This window comes from Tripterygium wilfordii, chromosome 4 (genome assembly GCF_013401445.1).
Source record: "Tripterygium wilfordii isolate XIE 37 chromosome 4, ASM1340144v1, whole genome shotgun sequence".
NCBI lineage: Eukaryota > Viridiplantae > Streptophyta > Magnoliopsida > Celastrales > Celastraceae > Tripterygium > Tripterygium wilfordii.
This window is the reverse complement of record NC_052235.1, coordinates 6,651,833-6,668,639: the sequence shown is the minus strand read 5'-3', so window position 1 is coordinate 6,668,639 and position 16,807 is coordinate 6,651,833. Positions and strand designations below refer to the sequence as shown.

Below are 16,807 nucleotides of genomic sequence, written 5' to 3'. Positions count from 1 at the left end.
CAATTGGCTTCTCAACATCATTCCAATTCCAACCACAAATTATTATTTAGCTGAACAAGTGATGTCTCTTTTTTTGTGGTTTATCTGAAGCTTGTCAAGTGGGAAAAAAAATAATTTCCCTTACAATATAACAAAAAGAAAGCATCATACAAATTTGAGGCTCAAATCCAATAATTCATATATGCTTTTGCAGTATTTTTCATAAATCAAACATACAATGTAAATTACACAAATTTTTTTTAAAAAGAACAAAACAAAGAAACCCCTATATACATGTACAAGAACTTACAGACAAATCACTCTACAAACACAGGCAGTAGGAATTCCTTTTAACAGCTTTACCTCGTACCCAACAGAATCAATTCTTACACAGAGATGATCATGTCGTCAGATATTTTGCAACCTTCACACTTTGAGCTTGGCTGCCAGACTGGTGGAGATGATCATGTCCTCAAATTCTTGTCATAATACGTATTGGTTTAATTAGCTCATCTATGTCATCTATTCGTACATCTGATGGACCACTTCTGGAAGATGCTATTCGCTCTGTTGTCGCATCATTACGATCTCCATCTTCATCACTATCATCAATGCCGATAAAATCAGCAAACTTTCCTTTGAAGGGAACATCATCACCATCTTGCACAGAGTGCATCTCAAACGCCGCTTTTCCACTATCAGAGATGTCTATCCTCATCGAACCAAAGTAACGCCCTCTAACATTCTTCTGTTCTATCGATCTTTTACCTTTCTTCCCCTTATTTCGATTTTTTGGATGGTGAAGCTTGCACTTGGATCCTAGAGGACAGGATCCCGTTGCTTCAAAAGAGGGGCAGACATAGCTGTGCTTCTTCCGACACTGTGGGAGAATAGTTATGTACCATTTCGCTTAATTGTAGTTAGTATGGGATTATTTACACAGGGAGGTAATCAAGGATTATATCGATATTTAAAATTAAAGGAAAAAATAAGAAACGTTGGGACTCAGAAGTCAGAGCAGGAAGAGAGTATTAGGCACCAAATAGTAATCCTGATGACTCTTTAGGCATCACAATTTTAACTTTTCGAAAAAGAGCAGTGATCAAAACACATGCCAGAAGTTGCCACTGATTGGGGAGGCTGGCAACTGAGGATATAGAGTCCACCAAAATGATCCCGCATGAACCAAAAAAAATCAACGAGATTCTCCTTATTTATGAGGATCATCAGCAGATGTATGTAAAGTTATTTCCCTTAAAAATTTTAAGCTTTTGGAGAAGAAAAGAATTTAAGAATATGAAGTTTTTTTCCTTCGTCTACAGAGGAAACACATATACCTGATTTTCTTTTCATTTACTTTTTCTATTTTAATATCTATAAAGTGAGCTTTTGGCGACTCAAAACCCAATCATTGAGCAGAGAAAAATGCAAACTTAATAATACTAACAGTGATATCAGACAATATATATCGGATAAGATGGAAAGCGAACAATCCTGTGGAATCTAAACCATAAACCAATACCTCATTGCCATCAGCACAATAGCCCCTGAGAAATCCTTCACAAGTAGGGGCATTTGGATTCACATGAACATGCCGATACGGACAACTTCTGTTTGTGCAAAGACCTACCAGTGAAATATGTCGCGATTTATCATTTTCATCCGATGGGTCAAACTCAAACAGAAGCATAAAGAAAAGGAAAAAGCAGGGGGGGAACAGGTGGATACACCTTGTAAAAAATAAGAACAATCTGGCATCCTTTCTGGAATGACCTGCATGAAAAATATAATGGAAGTAAGATATGCAAATCAAAAATATCTTGCCATGGGCCATAAAAAGGTTTCATCCTACAGATCTGAAATATACCTTATGAGTCAATTTGCAATTTGAGTTGTGACATAAACCATTCAGGAACTTAGTGCAGACTGCAATTTTGGAGGAGTCATGAATATAGGGACATTTGCCATCATCTTTGTTGCACATCCCAAATCTAGTGAAAAACTGACAAAACTTCCGTTTTTTGGCAAGTCTTGACCTAACAGTATGTAAACTCCATCGAACTTTCTCACTCGCCAAGACACGAGTTCGTCTTTTGGGATCTCTAATGAGCTGGTTACCATTGCCAACCCTTACATATCTGCCAATATTGAACACATTTATATCACCACCTAGAAATAGTTAATAGACACATCCAAGCATTTTAGATAAGTGAAACTCTGAAAATAACATAGAACAGAAGAATTCCATATGAATGGAACTAAACAACATACTCATTATTGCCAATCACTAATCTCCTAGGAACGTAAGGATTCTTCATAATCTTCTCTGTTTGGAGAGATGTTGAGCATGAAGACTCCTTATCTACACAGAACATAAGCTCACTGTGAGAAAACATTCAGACAAGAACATGTAGAACATATAAATAAAGAGAGAGACGAGGCAAGACGCAAAAATAGTTGGTACAAAGTGTTAGAATATATAATTATAATTTAGTTTCCTAGTTTATGTTGATTTAGGGTTTTCCGTTGCGCGGCCGCAGCCTTTGGTGACTGTTGACGGTTGTGACAGCACCATCGATACTTTTATTTTCTCCTTTCGCAAGTATGTTTGTCAACTGCAGTTCCTGTATGCTGCCATATTGTGTCTCCTTCCACCGCTGTGAAATCACCAGTGGTGTGTCCATCCTTGGTCTGGCCATGCACCAACTCCAGCAAACCCTCTGACCTTCTGCCCACGGATTTCCACCATCAGTAACTTTTTTGGCAACCTATCTTCTGACTGTTCACCCAAGGAAAAGGTCCATAGAGTGCCAATCTGCTAAAACAACTGATGCCACAAGTGCCGCCCGAAAGTTCTACTCAGTCACCAATCTGTCGCAATCTCCTTCCGTCGTTTTTGTTAAAGTCTCGTTTCGCTCTTTGGAGATTTAAATGCATAAGCAGTCCATAAAGACTTTTTCTTCCACTCAACTATTTTTTCGATTGGAGCTTAAATCGACCTTACAAGCTTGCATCGCCGGTGCAATCAGTCAACGACCATCAGTCAATCTCTTCTTGCAGTGAAAGATCTTCCTTCACAAACTCAATATTGTGCTACCATATTGAGTTTGAGAAGGGGAGTTAGAATATATTATTATAATTTAGTTTCCTAGTTTATGTTGATCTAAGTTCTTATGGCGTTTCATTAGTTCCTAAGTTACCTTCATCTCTAGCTTTGACTTTTCCTCTATTCCCTAGCTCTCTTTGTACTACGCAATATTATATCGAACCAATATTATCAATATTTTATTTTAACACATAGTATTTAAACTAGTCCTCAAACATTAACAACTTCATGCTAATAAAATTTAATAGGAGTGAGATCATTACAACTATCAACGTAAAACATCCAATTTAACACACTTCCCCACTATGCAAACCATATGTCTGAAATTAAAGAACAGCGATGAAGAAAAAGGGAACAGAGGTCTTCAACATCACTAGTCCAACATCATGACCTCAGTTTAAAAAGAACCATGACATTGCCAATTATTCGTTCAAGTAAACTGCAAGAAGTTGAACCATGCAACATGGCAGTAACAACCCACACTGGTAGAAAGGATCCACGGGCTTAATATGGCTATGCTAAATGGTCATCCCCGTCCTTATTAAAACTGTTCTAGTAGAATACGATCAGAAATCATATTTGACCTTCCAGCTGTTAAATGATATCTAATCGATAGTCCCAATAAACCAAGGAATGTCCGGTCTCTAGTTTAATGTTGTGACACCAATCATTTATATGGCACCACACTAGCAAGTCTTCGCCTAAAAGCAAGTCCAGGAAAGGTTGACCGATATATAGTCCTAATTTTTAGAAACAGAATTGTATAAAGCATATTCATTGCTCAAATATAATATCCAGCTCCATTAATGCCTCTTCATTCACATAGCTTGAAAGGTAATAGAATGTAAAGACACAAGTGTAGAGCAAAGCCGGAATTACCTGATATCCTTTGGAGGGTCCGCTTGGAAGAATCCATTTTGTAGCGGAGAGAACCAATGCGAAATATTCTTTCTCCTGCAAAATATTAGGAGAGACCGAAACTCTTCTTACCACACAGTGCAAGTGGACCAAAAATGTAATTCAACAAGTCAATTTTTTTAGAAGCATGACAATAAACAGAAACTGTGATTGAGCAAAGCAAGAATATAGATTGACCTCCATTGTTAGATGACTTATGAGAAGAATGACTTCTGCTCTTTGTCCCAGAAACAGCGCATGCAGCACCGTTCTGCTCCCTCTTCTCTCTCTCCACTGCAGCAACTGCCAGTGTAGCTTCCTAGAAAAAAAAAACAAGATAAGAATACTTAGAAAACTATCTTAACTTGAAAACTGAATATTCATTATAGAAGCAATCTTCGTTAAAAAATAAAGAAGCTATCTCTCTATTCCAGCTTACCTCATTAGCTTTCTTTGAATGCCTGTCAATGGATTTTGACCATTTTAAGTTGCGGCCACCAACACTTAATACCTTGAACTTTCGAAGAGAATATCCATTTCTTGACCTTGTGTAAACAGTGTTCCTCTTTCTCAATGTGAGCAATTTCCTACTGCAAGACAAACATTTATCATGGATGGAGCACGCATGAGCATGCATATGATAAAACTACTAGTAGCTACAGCAAAGGGCAAAAATAAACCAAAATAACAATTTGAAATACCTGATTGTAGACAAGGAACTATTATTTGAAATGGAAACTGGACTTTGCATGAAACTTCTTGAGTACATTGCTCTTTTCCAGGGAAGGTGAGGCAGGACCTGATGTTTCAATGAACTACCATTCTTCCTCAATAATTGTGCACCATGCAGAGTCCACACTAAAGAGGTAATTGAAGATTTACCAGCCTTTGTTAGAATCCAAAAGGCAACCAAATCAAGACATTAAAAGGAAGACAGCAAATTGGCACAAACATCTCGATACAACAGATGTCCCGTATAAACCACCCATTGAAATTACAACATCGAGAATTAGTCAGATGTCTCTTTCTGTATCTCTCTCTCTCCCTCAGAAAGTCTGATCCTAAAAACTTTATCAGGAAAGGTAGGTTTAGGTCCAATGATCTTAACATCTACTCAATTTTCCTCCCATACTCTACTACTTTTTGTGGTATTCTGTTATATGCTTGTAGAAGAGCTTTTTTTGCATATGACATTCCTATAATTTTTTATTAGGCATCTAACGCCCAAGTTCAATTTTTTAGAGATTTAGCACCATGCCGCTATTTTGAATAGCGGCAAAGTTGTTTTTTAGTGAAGCCGCTGTTTTGAACAGCGGCACACTAATTTGTCAAGCGGTACCGCTGTTCATAACAGCGGCAATGTAATATATGTGTGTGTATATATATGTATGTATGTATGTATGTATATATATATGAATGTATGTATGTATGTACGTATCAGCTTCATTTGACCATCTTCCATAAGTCAAATGTTCTTCCACCTCTCCTATCGCCTCAATCGCTCCAGTTAAGCCACACCCATTTCTCTATGTGGTGGCTTCTTTGTGTTCTTGTTATTGGGTTTTTTGTCCAATCCGGTGTTCTTGTTATTGGGTTTTTTGTCCAATCCGGTGTGACTACTTTTGTGGTCCTTGTTGTTGTGGTGGTGGTGAGGATTGGCAGTTCAGAAATGGTCGAGTTGCCACCATTGCAGTCTGTGAGAGACAGAGAGAACCCAAAGAAGACAGAGAATGATCTCTCCATATATAAGCATTTAGTTTGCAAACGTATGTATCAGATATATATATATATGATATATTTGACACACACACATATATGTATGTATGTATCAGATATATATGTGTGTGTATATATATATATATATATATATATATATATATATATACACACGAAAGCTAATGCACACATATGCTACACTGCTGCTGTTTACAACAGCGGCAATACTTTATAAATTACAAATAAAGGTTTGCCGCTATTCAAAACAGCGGCTTCGCTAGAGATTGTCGCTGTTCGGAACAGCGGCATGGTGCTAAGCCTCTAAAAAATTAAACAAGGGTGTTAGATGCCCAATAAAAAATTACAAGAGTGTCATATACAAAAAAAACTCCTTGTAGAAAGTTAAAATACCCCCCTCACATGTGCTTCTTAATCATCTTCCTCCTCGCTTTCATTTTCATGCTAATCTTTGTATTTTGATGATTATTTCTTTGTTTATGATAACAAATCTTTCTTTCTTTTTTTTGATAGGAAAAGAAATCTCAGAGGGCATCAAGGGATGCAACCCAAGCGATACAGAATTTTATTAACTTTGTTTTGAATCAAACCTGCCATTTAAAGCATCAATTGCAAAAAGATTGCCACTAGCTCTATCCACAGTTTCCTCCGGAAAAGATTAAATAGGACAATATATAAAAATCTTTATGCTGCAAATATAACAGGCAGAATACAGCCAACAAGAGGAGGGGAAAAAACACCAAAAAGTGAAGGAAACACGTACTTTAGTGCCTAAACATGGCACTATTACCAATTATTAGCCAAATGGAATAATTGGTAAAAGCTACTGTTCTCTTTCTTAACAGTGAGAATAAACCCCATACATATCATATCCAAGACACATACTTTGAAGAAATTATTTTGCAAAAAACACAAGTATGCATGCATAGTTTCATCCATATACAACCAGCTATATACTAGACCACTTCAAACAAATGGAAAATATACGACATCATTTATGCACATGAAATAATATGCAAGTTTAAATGAGAAGGTTCATTGGTTTCCTGCTTGCAAGGTAAAAAAGTACATTCTGCTGAAATTAAAAAATGTTCAAACACACCTTCCTGATTTCGCGTTCGACCAAAACTTCTTCCAGGAAGAACTACAGAAGTTGTTAGCCCCTTTGAAATTAAAGCAGCATCAGGCATTGCAACCGTCTGCTTGGCATGACCTTCAAGGGGAGTTCTTATTAGCTGATTTCTGCTCCTTTTGTAGTACCCATCGGATGAAGCAGCCACGGTGTTCTCTGTATTGTGTACAGAGAGACCAGTAGTACTTAAAGTTGCAATTAACTGATTTGATTTTTTCTTTACATATGTTATGCTCTTCGCATTTAAAGATGTCAAATTTCCATCACTAAGCTCATTCCGGTTATTCGAATTGTTTGTTGAACCAGTAATATAAACAGAAGTCTCAGGAATTTTTGATAAATCCCTAGTAGCTGAAGGTGCATCATTACTCTCTGCAAATTTCAGTGATGTAGTCTCATTGGAAACATTAAAAGTCTCCGCTAGCAAGGAAGATGTATGATCACCTGAAGAGGTCGTAGATCTATTTGGAATCTTGGTGATACCGGGTAACAGTGGTATTCTGGGCCTCTCAGATGAAGCACTCACAACTCCTGTTCCCAAGGAACTTGATGTGTCAGTACCATCAACCCTACTTTCGGATCCAGAACTCTTCTTCACTTCATCTGTGCCCAAAGAGTTCAGCTGATAAACAGATGAACTCAAACTACGTAATCCCGTAACTGGAGGAGATTTTCTAACAAGACTGTTCCCCTTCCAAATGTATGAATTATTCAGAAGCTTTGAGGATCTTCTAGGAAATTGTCTTTGTGGAGGGACAGTACCGGAGATGGGTTTTATTTTCGACAGTGGATAAGCTGAAGTAGTAGTACGATGCCATGTTCGGTGTTGAGTAACATGGGTGGAGGAGGATTTGCTTCCTGAAGCATTATAGAGAACAGTAGAATAACCAGGAATTCTGGAAGGAGCATGACTAGAATGGATCTTCTTCCCGTATGATTCTGCACTCAAAGGATACCGGCTGTGAGTAGTAATGTTAGAATCCTGTGATGGCAATGCCTTCCGATTGGTAGACTGATTCTTTTCCATTACAAGATTTCTCTTTGAATAAATTTTGGTTTCTATTGAATGTGAACTTTGGGTAGATAAGTTACAACCACCTCTAATTACAGGATTCTCATCTGGAACTGTGTCATCCTGATCAATGTTATCTTTACCAATCTGTTTGAGTGATGACTCCAGCTCTTTGGTCAACACTGAAGAACAACCATCAGAGACTCCAGAAACAATCTCCATTGACTCTTCATTGGAGTAGGGAGTAGAAACTCCCTTATCATGTGCCAATAAGGATGGATGGCTTGAAACAGAAGGCAAGACACTTTCATGATGCAGATAACTCTCATTCCTCAATTCAGTTCGAGTGTTTCTTTGATTGACAGCAGACATAATTGGACTAGCTGGTACCATATAATCAGCAGACATTATTTTATCATCTTCATTCTTCTTTGAAACCTCATCCAGTCTCACATTAACCTCAATGCTAGCTGAAATCTTAGCCTCTAACAACCCATCTATAGAACTGCTCCCTTGCATGACACCAAATCCATCAGCACGATGTTGTAAGCCAATATCGTTAGCAAGAACATGAGAAATTGTAACTTCAGATTCTTGAAAAGATAAACTTAAGTTCTTGTCCACACAAGGTGGAGAGCTCACTACATTTGGAGGTGCAAAATGCAAGTTATTCATCCCTGACCTCAACATGTCTAGGCGAGTACTCCTAGCTTCTCTCCTATTGTTAGGACTACATTCTTCACTAACTTCTGCTGAAATAGGATCATCCAGGGAACTTACCGTGGTACCACTGTCACGCAACATGGTAATCCCACCTTGATACAGCTGGTTACGTATATCATCACCTGTCTCAAGATTGGCTTCTTCTGAACTAAAACAACTATTTCTGGAGCTATATATAGTACTTGCAACCTGGTCAGAAGACTCAGTAGCTATTTTACAATCGTCAATCCTGGTTTCCTCTAGACTCTTCAATGCGAGTATATCACCTACTGAAGATACAGTCTTTGGAAATCCTTCCACAGTACCATCATCATCAGTTTTTTCGATCTGACCTGTACCACTCCGACAGCTGACACTTTCCACAGTTTCAAAGTCAGTGTATACAATCCTCTCTAGAGAGTTCATTGAACTCCCGTCAATAAACACAGCAGAATTCAATTCATGGTTAGTGCTACTTGTATTCATAAGGCCCCGAGTCATGTTTTTCTCTGAACTTAACAAACTAGAATCAATACTGCTTCCTACTGAAAGCATCACCTCTGAAGATAACGCTGCTGAACTACTATCAAGTAAGATAGAGCATTCATTCTGACAACCCTGCTTGCCGAAACCTTCAACACTAAATAAAGGGAATTTTTCACTTTGAGGTTCAGTACAATCCTTGTCAGGGTTATACAGAGTCTGCAAGCCACGCGCAAAATTATCTGCATTCGCAGAATTCTCATCAAACTTGATATGTTTATCTTTTGAAGAATTCAAAGGAGGCGTTAAATCATTCCACTTTCTCTTAGACTTCTGAAGATTCAATCCCCCACAACAAACATCTCCACTAACTTCCTCTGGAACAACAGTCTTTGGAGATCCTTCCACTCTTTCATATGCAGGCATAGATGCATCATTTGGAAAAGGCTGGCTGTCCGTATGATGCACTGACATTAAACCAACAGAAGTTACATTCTCTCCTGAAGGTGTTGAAAAATTTTCAGTCACAGACGTAGTAGGTTGACAAAGGGTGGAAGTATCTGCCTCCACGGGCTCATCGAGCTTACCTTTTGCCCGTGAACTTGGTATCCGTGACCGTGGGACAGAGACTTTTTTCACTACTTTTTTGACAATTTTTTTCTTCTTGGCAACCATGATGGAATTTGTTTTGCCACTGCTACCTGACACCATAACTTTAGCGGACCTCTCCACTTTTCTTTTTCCAAGAGAAATATCAACTTTGTGGGAAGAAGGTTGTGAACTACTTTTGTGCACATTATCAATGCCAGAGTTTGCAGCCGGGTTAGAAGTGGATGTATTCTTAGTAGCAGAGAGAGCCCTGTCCAATTTGACAGTACTCTCGTTAGAACAATCCTTCTCAGATACCTCAAATTTCCTAATTTCGCTATTTCTAGGAGCAAAATTCTCCCCAGCAACAACTGCAGAACTCGATGGTGGAACAATTGCCTTGGCTACTAGTGAGTTTGATTTAAAGGAAACATCAAGCTCTACAGGGCTCCCCTCTCTCCTATTTTCTTCCACTCCACGATCTGTATATTCAAGCTGCTCCATACCCCTAAAGGAACTAGATTTGGTGTCATTGAAATAACCTGAATAATGTGACACCTCGTCCTCCGTATTCCTATAGCTAGGTTTTGGTTTCTGAATCCTCAACAAAGCACTCCTCTTCTGCATTTGCTTCCTCGGAGTGTGATCCAACTCGTAGTTAACCTCCTTGCTTACCTTATTATCATATCTTTCCAACTCTGAACTGTAATATACTTGTTTTCCCAAACCCCTTCGAAAACCATCGCCTTCTCTTGCAACCTCTCTAGTACGTGCCCATCTATGATTTTCAGTATCAGATGAATCACGATGATGACTCCTCTTATCATAATTGCCTTCGTAAGCTCTCGAGGATGTTGCACCACGTTCAGACCAACCCTTAGAAGAACTACTAAAATGACTATTCCTACAACCACGATCCCACATAAAATCTTCTCTTTGTGGATTCCGTTCAAACCCGTCTCTGAACCTAACATCACCCTCAAAATCATGCCTAATCTTCTCAATTGGACGATATGGTGATACAGCTAGCTGATGAAACTGACCACGATCGGACTGGAGTGGATAAGGCTCGCGATCCAGGCTGCCAACAGGGTATGCCCGACCATCCCAGGATGGATCCGACTCAGCGTATCTATGCTGATGACGATGAGGATGATAAGGTCGGTCATCATCGACAGGGACTCCATAAGAGAGCCGAGGGGAGCGGGCAACATCAGGAAATTGATGGTTCATCGTAGATCTAGGATGGTGAGTGTCTTCCCTTGGTTGATTAGACTTACGGTTAGGTCTGAAGTTGAATTGGTAGGGAATGTTAGGAGGTGGTGTCGGCGGAGGTTGGGCAGGGAGAGGGTGGCGTGAAGGTGGAACTGGTGGCGGTGGCGGAGGAAGGTGGTGGTGGGGGCCATAGATATTAGGGCTATTGGGAACCACTGGAGGAAGAGGAGGAGGATTGGGTGAGTAAGGGACATACCTGTTATTGTTTTGAAGGTAAGGAGGATTGGGCTCCATGGATGATGATGATGCTTGATAATGTCTCTCTCTCGTTCTTCTTCTTGACCTAATTGGTTGATCGTTAATCGCTACAGCTCCATTAAATTCTTGGTAAGCGAGCTTTCTGGGAATTAGGACTTGTTCCATTCCATGGTTCTTTCCTTTTTGTAGTATTATCGTTTCCTTCAAGAATCAAAAAATCCCCAATTATGACAAATTTATACTCGTGGAGACAAAGTAAAGTACCCCAAAAGGCCAAAAAGACTGTTCCTCAAAGCTATCCGCGTAGTTTGTTGAAAGGTCGTGCATTCAAAACTGGGCTCGTTGGCTGGTTATGTAGAAGATAGCCCAAATTCTCATCAAAGGGCTCGTTTTTCTATTGAATGGGCCGAAAGGCCTCATGCAGAATAATTGTACCTCAGTTAGTTTAGTTTGTTTTTTGTTTTTTTATATTTATTTTCTGTTTGTTTTTTTATCTTTTTAGAAAAAGTCGTCTTTAATGTGTGTGATATATCAATTTCTATTAAATTATGTGAAATCTCAGCGTCCTGAAGCCAGTGGATCAGTTTTAAAGAGGGGTGTCGGTTGGCACATTCTTTGCATGCTATGACAGAGACTCCTCTCAACTTTCTAGTACAGAAAAGAAAAGTGCCTCTGTGGAAGAAATTGACCCTCTTGGTTTTATGCCAAGATGTGGAAAACAAGGAATCCCTACATACTTACTGGCTTGTGGAAAAAGCAATAATAGGAAAGTTCATTTGCAACAATAATTGATACTGCAAATGACTCATTGATTGAGTGGCAATGACTTTGCATGTCCCTGACTGAGGTCATGGGTTCTATTCTCACCTCCTCCGAATATTTACAAGGAGGTGTGTGGGCTTAGTCTGCCCCTACGTGGGCTTGATTTGTGCCTCCTGCGTGGGGCTTGTTGACACTTGTACTTTTATAGGCTTGATCTGGTGGTGTGTCGTATATTGTGTTTGTATTTGTACTCAAAAAAAAAAAAAAAAAAAAAAAACAATAATTGATACTATATCTTGAGTGCATGACAATTGACTACTATGGCCACTAAATATGTGAATTTTGCGACCACACATATACAGACCTTAATATGGGATTTTTAGACCAAGTGTAGAACTTCCAATCATACTCCTCACTTTTATAGGAAGATTTTCCAGAATCACAATCAAATATTCCAGGATTACAATTGCGCTCCTGATCGATTTTGATCAGAATATACAGACCATAGAAAAACAAAAACAAGAACAAACCATCCCAAACAAATATGGACTACAATCAAGGGAAGGAGGAGGGAACACCCAGCAAACAACCTCTCATCCAATACCCATCTGTAAGAAACCAACTCAATAGGCAAAAAGCCATTCCAGGACAACGGGAGAAACTAAATTACTAACAAAAGGATTTACAGGAAGAATCACACCCCAGGTGATGCAGATGACACAGACTTGCACTTTGCTGGTAATGTTGTCAGTCGAAGCTTGATGAGCGGCTCCATCTGCCTTGCAAGTAGTCCTCCAGTGAGATACTATGCTCAAGGCTGCTCATGGAGAGTGAATCGTCATCCATGTCAAGCAATGCAACATTAAGATGGGACTGGAGATTAGAGGGTGGACAAGCCTTGCCGTCGATCATGTCAGATTCTTCTATTGCACTGACTTGTACCCTCGCCCACTTAGTTACCTCGTCATCACCTTGTAGTAGCTTCGATACCTTTGTTCAACAAGAAGATAGACGGATCCAATACTTTTAAGCAAGGAAATAATGGAAGAATAGATTCCATAATTTTTATTTAAAATTTAAACTACAGCGTATTTCTTATGTGTCAAAGCTGACATGCTTGCATAATCAAAATTCGAACAACCAAGATTCAATTATCATGTTATAATATCAAAATCACAATGGAAATATGGCACATCATTTCATTGATATTCATAAGATTTATTGTTGGCTGAATCCAGAAACATCATTTCTACTAAACTGAACAGTGATATGCCCTATTTTATCTTCTGTTTAATAAGTCTTTTTTTGGTATGACGTTTCCAATTGTCAGATTTTCCAATCGGTGTAAGTGGCTGAAATAATTATGCAGATGCGATGTCATAAAGGGAGTTGACTTACAAGGCTCACTTGAGGCCTAGATCTAGGAGAATGCCTGATACAAAGAGTGGCAGCTAAAACCATCCTCTCCATCTGGTCATGATCATAGTTATCGCCCAAACTTGCATCCAACAATTGGGAAACCTTTCCACCATTTAGAATTGGTTTCGCCTGGACAAGGGCGCCTGTTAGAGACATGAAAAAGCTTCAAGCATGGAATAAATATATTCGTACAAAGGACTTACCCACATGACTAGGCTCTCTTGGCCTTTTGGATGATCATTGCTTATAGGCTTCCTTCCTGAAAGAAGCTCAAGAAGCACAACACCAAATGCATAAACATCGACTTTGTCATTTACTTGTCCATACATGAAGTATTCAGGAGCCAAGTAGCTGCAGCAATAAAGTATTTACCACTAGTTAAATGATGAGAATAATACTTAGCAACGCTTTTTTTTACAATAATTGACAATGTTTTCAGGTGATTTGACTAAATTATTTAAAATTATGGATCGCATTTCCTTTCGAGCTATGAACAACTGCAGCTAAGCAAACTACATACCCAAACGTTCCTGCAACATCACTGCAGGTTATATGTGATGATGATATAGATGCCCATTTAGCAAGTCCAAAATCAGAGAGCTGAGGAAAATACAATTGCATCAGCCTTTCCAGTTACAAGAGCAAGACTATATGACTGAATATCAAGGGTCAAGAATACAACACCTGTGGCTCAAAATCATCAGATACTAATATATTCGATGATTTAACATCCCTGTGAATTACAGGTTGTGCACTGCAACTGTGCAGATATTCCAGAGCCTCAGCTATTCCCAAAGCCACTTTATACCTCTCACTCCAACCAAAGGCAAGTGAATCCTTCTTCTTACCTGTATAACAGTCACATAGAGAATGCAAATCAATTCAGAGACAACCTGAAAAATAAACTTAGAATCAAACTGTGAATGCTATGTATTTTCTCTACCATGAAGATTTTCTTCAAGGCTTCCCCTCGACAAAAAATCATACACCAGGAGGAGATTGTTGTCCTCGAAACAAAATCCTAAAAGGGAAATAATGTTCTTGTGATGTAGGGTAGTAATAATCTCAATTTCCAAAACAAACTCCTTCAGGACATCTTCTGATTGTTTTAAAATTTTCACAGCAAGTTCCTTTCCATCAGGAAGGCACCCTCTATAAACCCGACTGCTGCCTCCTCTCCCAATCAAATTTTCTGGAATTACAGGCAGAAAAAAAGGCTACTTAGCAATATACGAAAACAAACCTGGAATTGTATAAAAACTAAAAAGACTTGTAGAACATACACAAACCTGGCAAGAAATTAGATGTGGCTGAGAGGAGTTCTTGGTACTTGAACAATCTGCAACTTGCTGAGTACTTCTCATGAAGACCATCCAATTCTTTTGGAAGGCCTATAGAGGATTCGTCAGGCGAAAGTGGAGCAGTCATTGTCTCAGTACCCACAGGGACAATTGCACCACTCTCCCCATCCAAATTGGAAGATAGAATTGTGCCCTGATCACCACAAATTTGTTTGCGATCCAAATTGATTCGGGATGAAATCTGTCGACTGGGCAACCTCAACGCCCATTGAACCACAGAGATCTGCCTCACTAAAGATCTATCACAAAATTGTTGGTCTGATACAACTGTACGGCGAAGTAGGGGCCAACCAGGTCTCACTTCAGGTAATTGCCTGGTTAACATAGATATGGAACCTGAACTTGCTTCCACCTTCTTTGCTGGTACGATAGCCAAAGACTTGTCTCCACCACCATCATCAGCAGAAGGCTCTTCTACAGATTGGTTACAAGAACCATCTGGCAATGCAGGAATTGATCCACAAATGGAGCAATTCTGATCCTTAACACTACCATTTAATCTGGCTTTTATTAGAGCCTCTTGCAAATTCTGAGCATTACCCTGATCATCATTCGGCTTTTGCGTTGTGATTGCGCCAGTATCATTTAGTACTTTGGAATTTTTATTCAATGATATAGACCTGTGAATTGCATCAAACAAACTGTTATGTCGGTGATCTTCTGTTCCTGCACAGAGAACAAATCCAATGAATGCAGTTTTAATTGTGTAACCATGAATTAAATAAATACTGAAACTTCATAATTGAAAAAATTCACTGCCATTTATACCTGGGGAGCCCTCTCGTTGGAACATGACCTTCCCATTATTTACAGCAAGAACCCAACAAGCCTTTGACAGTTTTTTGGCACAGTACTTAGCCACAGATGTGGAAGACCAGATTGTACGGTGAGTCCGGCTAGTTCCCACTATAACCCTTGAAGCAGAATAAGATTTTGCCTCACGAACTAGGATTTTTCGAATTGAAGAACCTCTACATATCTTAAGCTTCAGATCCACCTGCAATGTTAATTGCAAAAAAAACACCAACTTCAATTTTCTGTTCACTGAGTAACTAACTTTAAATGTGTAATTATTATGCAGTTAAAAGGCTCACAAATTCATCCTTAACTGAGCTAGTCAGTATTTGAAACAAAAATTAACACCAAATACAAGATTTTCATTCTTATTTTTTGTTAATTTCCCCAGCAACCAAACAGAGCGAAATTTAACAACTGAAAAACAATCAAAAGTTAAAAAGACTAAAAGGGTATAACCATAGAAGAAATGAAAGAAACAAAACCTGTTTCAGGTTGCAGAAGCCATCATAGACAGCTAGAACAGAATCAAATGCCTTGACAAGAGAGAGCAGCGAAGACTTGCCATCTCGATCCACAATATCTACACAGACCCAATTACACAAAACCATCAAAACCACCCAAAAATCATAATTAAATAAATAATACAGAAGAACCCAAAAATCAGTCAAAATTTCCACTAACCATTCCTGCCAAGTACATGAAGAGCAATCACTGTATCACCAGGCTCTGCTAATTTAACCAAAGCCCAAGTCAACAACTCTCTACTTTGAGAGTCCATCTTCACACCCACCACCACCGTCCGTCCAGCGGAGTTCCCAATCTCTTCCTCTCCAGCAAGCCCCTGCTGCACCATTTTCATTTTCGCGCGCAATCACTTTCAGGCGAGTCAATTGTTTTCGTTTTGTTGCTTGATGAACATAATCATCTTGGGGTTCATATACTGAAGTGTCTCGGTGAGAATTAGAGGGGGAGAGAGAGAGAAGGCGAGCCCCTTTTGGGTTAAACGTCAGTTTGTTTGCTTTTCAAGCTTGCCAACCAGACCAGAAAGAGAGAAACCGAAGAAAGAGGAGAGAAATGTTAGTCTACAGCCGATACCACCGTAGTCAAATTTTGATTATGGTTTTGATTTGATTAATGTTTGTTAACGAGTATTTGTTTGATGTTGATCACTTGATCCTGATGGTATTGGACCCCACAAACAGAACACAAATATATTAATGGGGATAAATTAAAGTGATAAGATTCTGAGGCTGTATAATGTTATAATCTGCACGGTTTGTTTAATTAGGACCAAGAAATAAGTTAATTTTGTTGGCCTTTAAATATCTTTTAGCCGCTTTACAACCACCAAAAGTCTGTTT

General features: G+C 38.9%; 2 protein-coding genes across 3 annotated transcripts; both read right to left on the bottom strand.

The window, feature by feature from the left end:
- Positions 1-153: 153 nt before the first annotated feature.
- Positions 154-11,380, bottom strand: LOC119997759. 2 transcript variants are annotated; one of them, XM_038844947.1, is made up of 10 exons: positions 6,819-11,380; positions 4,684-4,840; positions 4,422-4,569; positions 4,181-4,301; positions 3,965-4,039; positions 2,251-2,341; positions 1,847-2,117; positions 1,710-1,752; positions 1,502-1,605; positions 154-859 (listed from the first exon to the last, which is right to left on the bottom strand). In XM_038844947.1, exons 1-10 carry the CDS (start codon positions 11,269-11,271, stop codon positions 452-454), a joined length of 5,871 nt encoding a protein of 1,956 aa, XP_038700875.1. In that variant the 5' UTR covers positions 11,272-11,380; the 3' UTR covers positions 154-451. The 2 variants fall into 2 exon arrangements, with proteins under 2 accessions (XP_038700875.1, XP_038700874.1); XM_038844946.1 differs by having other exon boundaries at positions 4,422-4,572; positions 6,819-11,376.
- Positions 11,381-12,259: 879 nt separating this feature from the next.
- Positions 12,260-16,518, bottom strand: LOC119996051 (probable receptor-like serine/threonine-protein kinase At5g57670). The gene is made up of 10 exons (XM_038842551.1): positions 16,128-16,518; positions 15,929-16,026; positions 15,417-15,645; positions 14,577-15,314; positions 14,231-14,479; positions 13,972-14,135; positions 13,808-13,887; positions 13,491-13,638; positions 13,267-13,416; positions 12,260-12,858 (listed from the first exon to the last, which is right to left on the bottom strand). The coding sequence occupies exons 1-10, from the start codon at positions 16,303-16,305 to the stop codon at positions 12,616-12,618; spliced, it is 2,277 nt and encodes a 758-aa protein (XP_038698479.1). The 5' UTR covers positions 16,306-16,518; the 3' UTR covers positions 12,260-12,615.
- Positions 16,519-16,807: the final 289 nt, after the last annotated feature.

Bases quoted from the DNA above. Each gene is read 5' to 3' on its own strand.
- LOC119997759 (XM_038844946.1), bottom strand. From the start codon at position 11,271: ATGGAACAAGTCCTAATTCCCAGAAAGCTCGCTTACCAAGAATTTAAT. The intron at 4,573-4,683 runs GTATTTCAAATT...TTTGTCTTGCAG, and splicing joins AGTTCCTTGTCTACAATCAG to TAGGAAATTGCTCACATTGA. The intron at 2,118-2,250 runs GTATGTTGTTTA...CAATATTGGCAG, and splicing joins TTAGTGATTGGCAATAATGA to ATATGTAAGGGTTGGCAATG.
- LOC119996051 (XM_038842551.1), bottom strand. From the start codon at position 16,305: ATGAAAATGGTGCAGCAGGGGCTTGCTGGAGAGGAAGAGATTGGGAAC. The intron at 14,136-14,230 runs GTAGAGAAAATA...ACTGTTATACAG, and splicing joins CCTTGAAGAAAATCTTCATG to GTAAGAAGAAGGATTCACTT. The intron at 13,888-13,971 runs GTGTTGTATTCT...TATTTTCCTCAG, and splicing joins CTGATGATTTTGAGCCACAG to CTCTCTGATTTTGGACTTGC.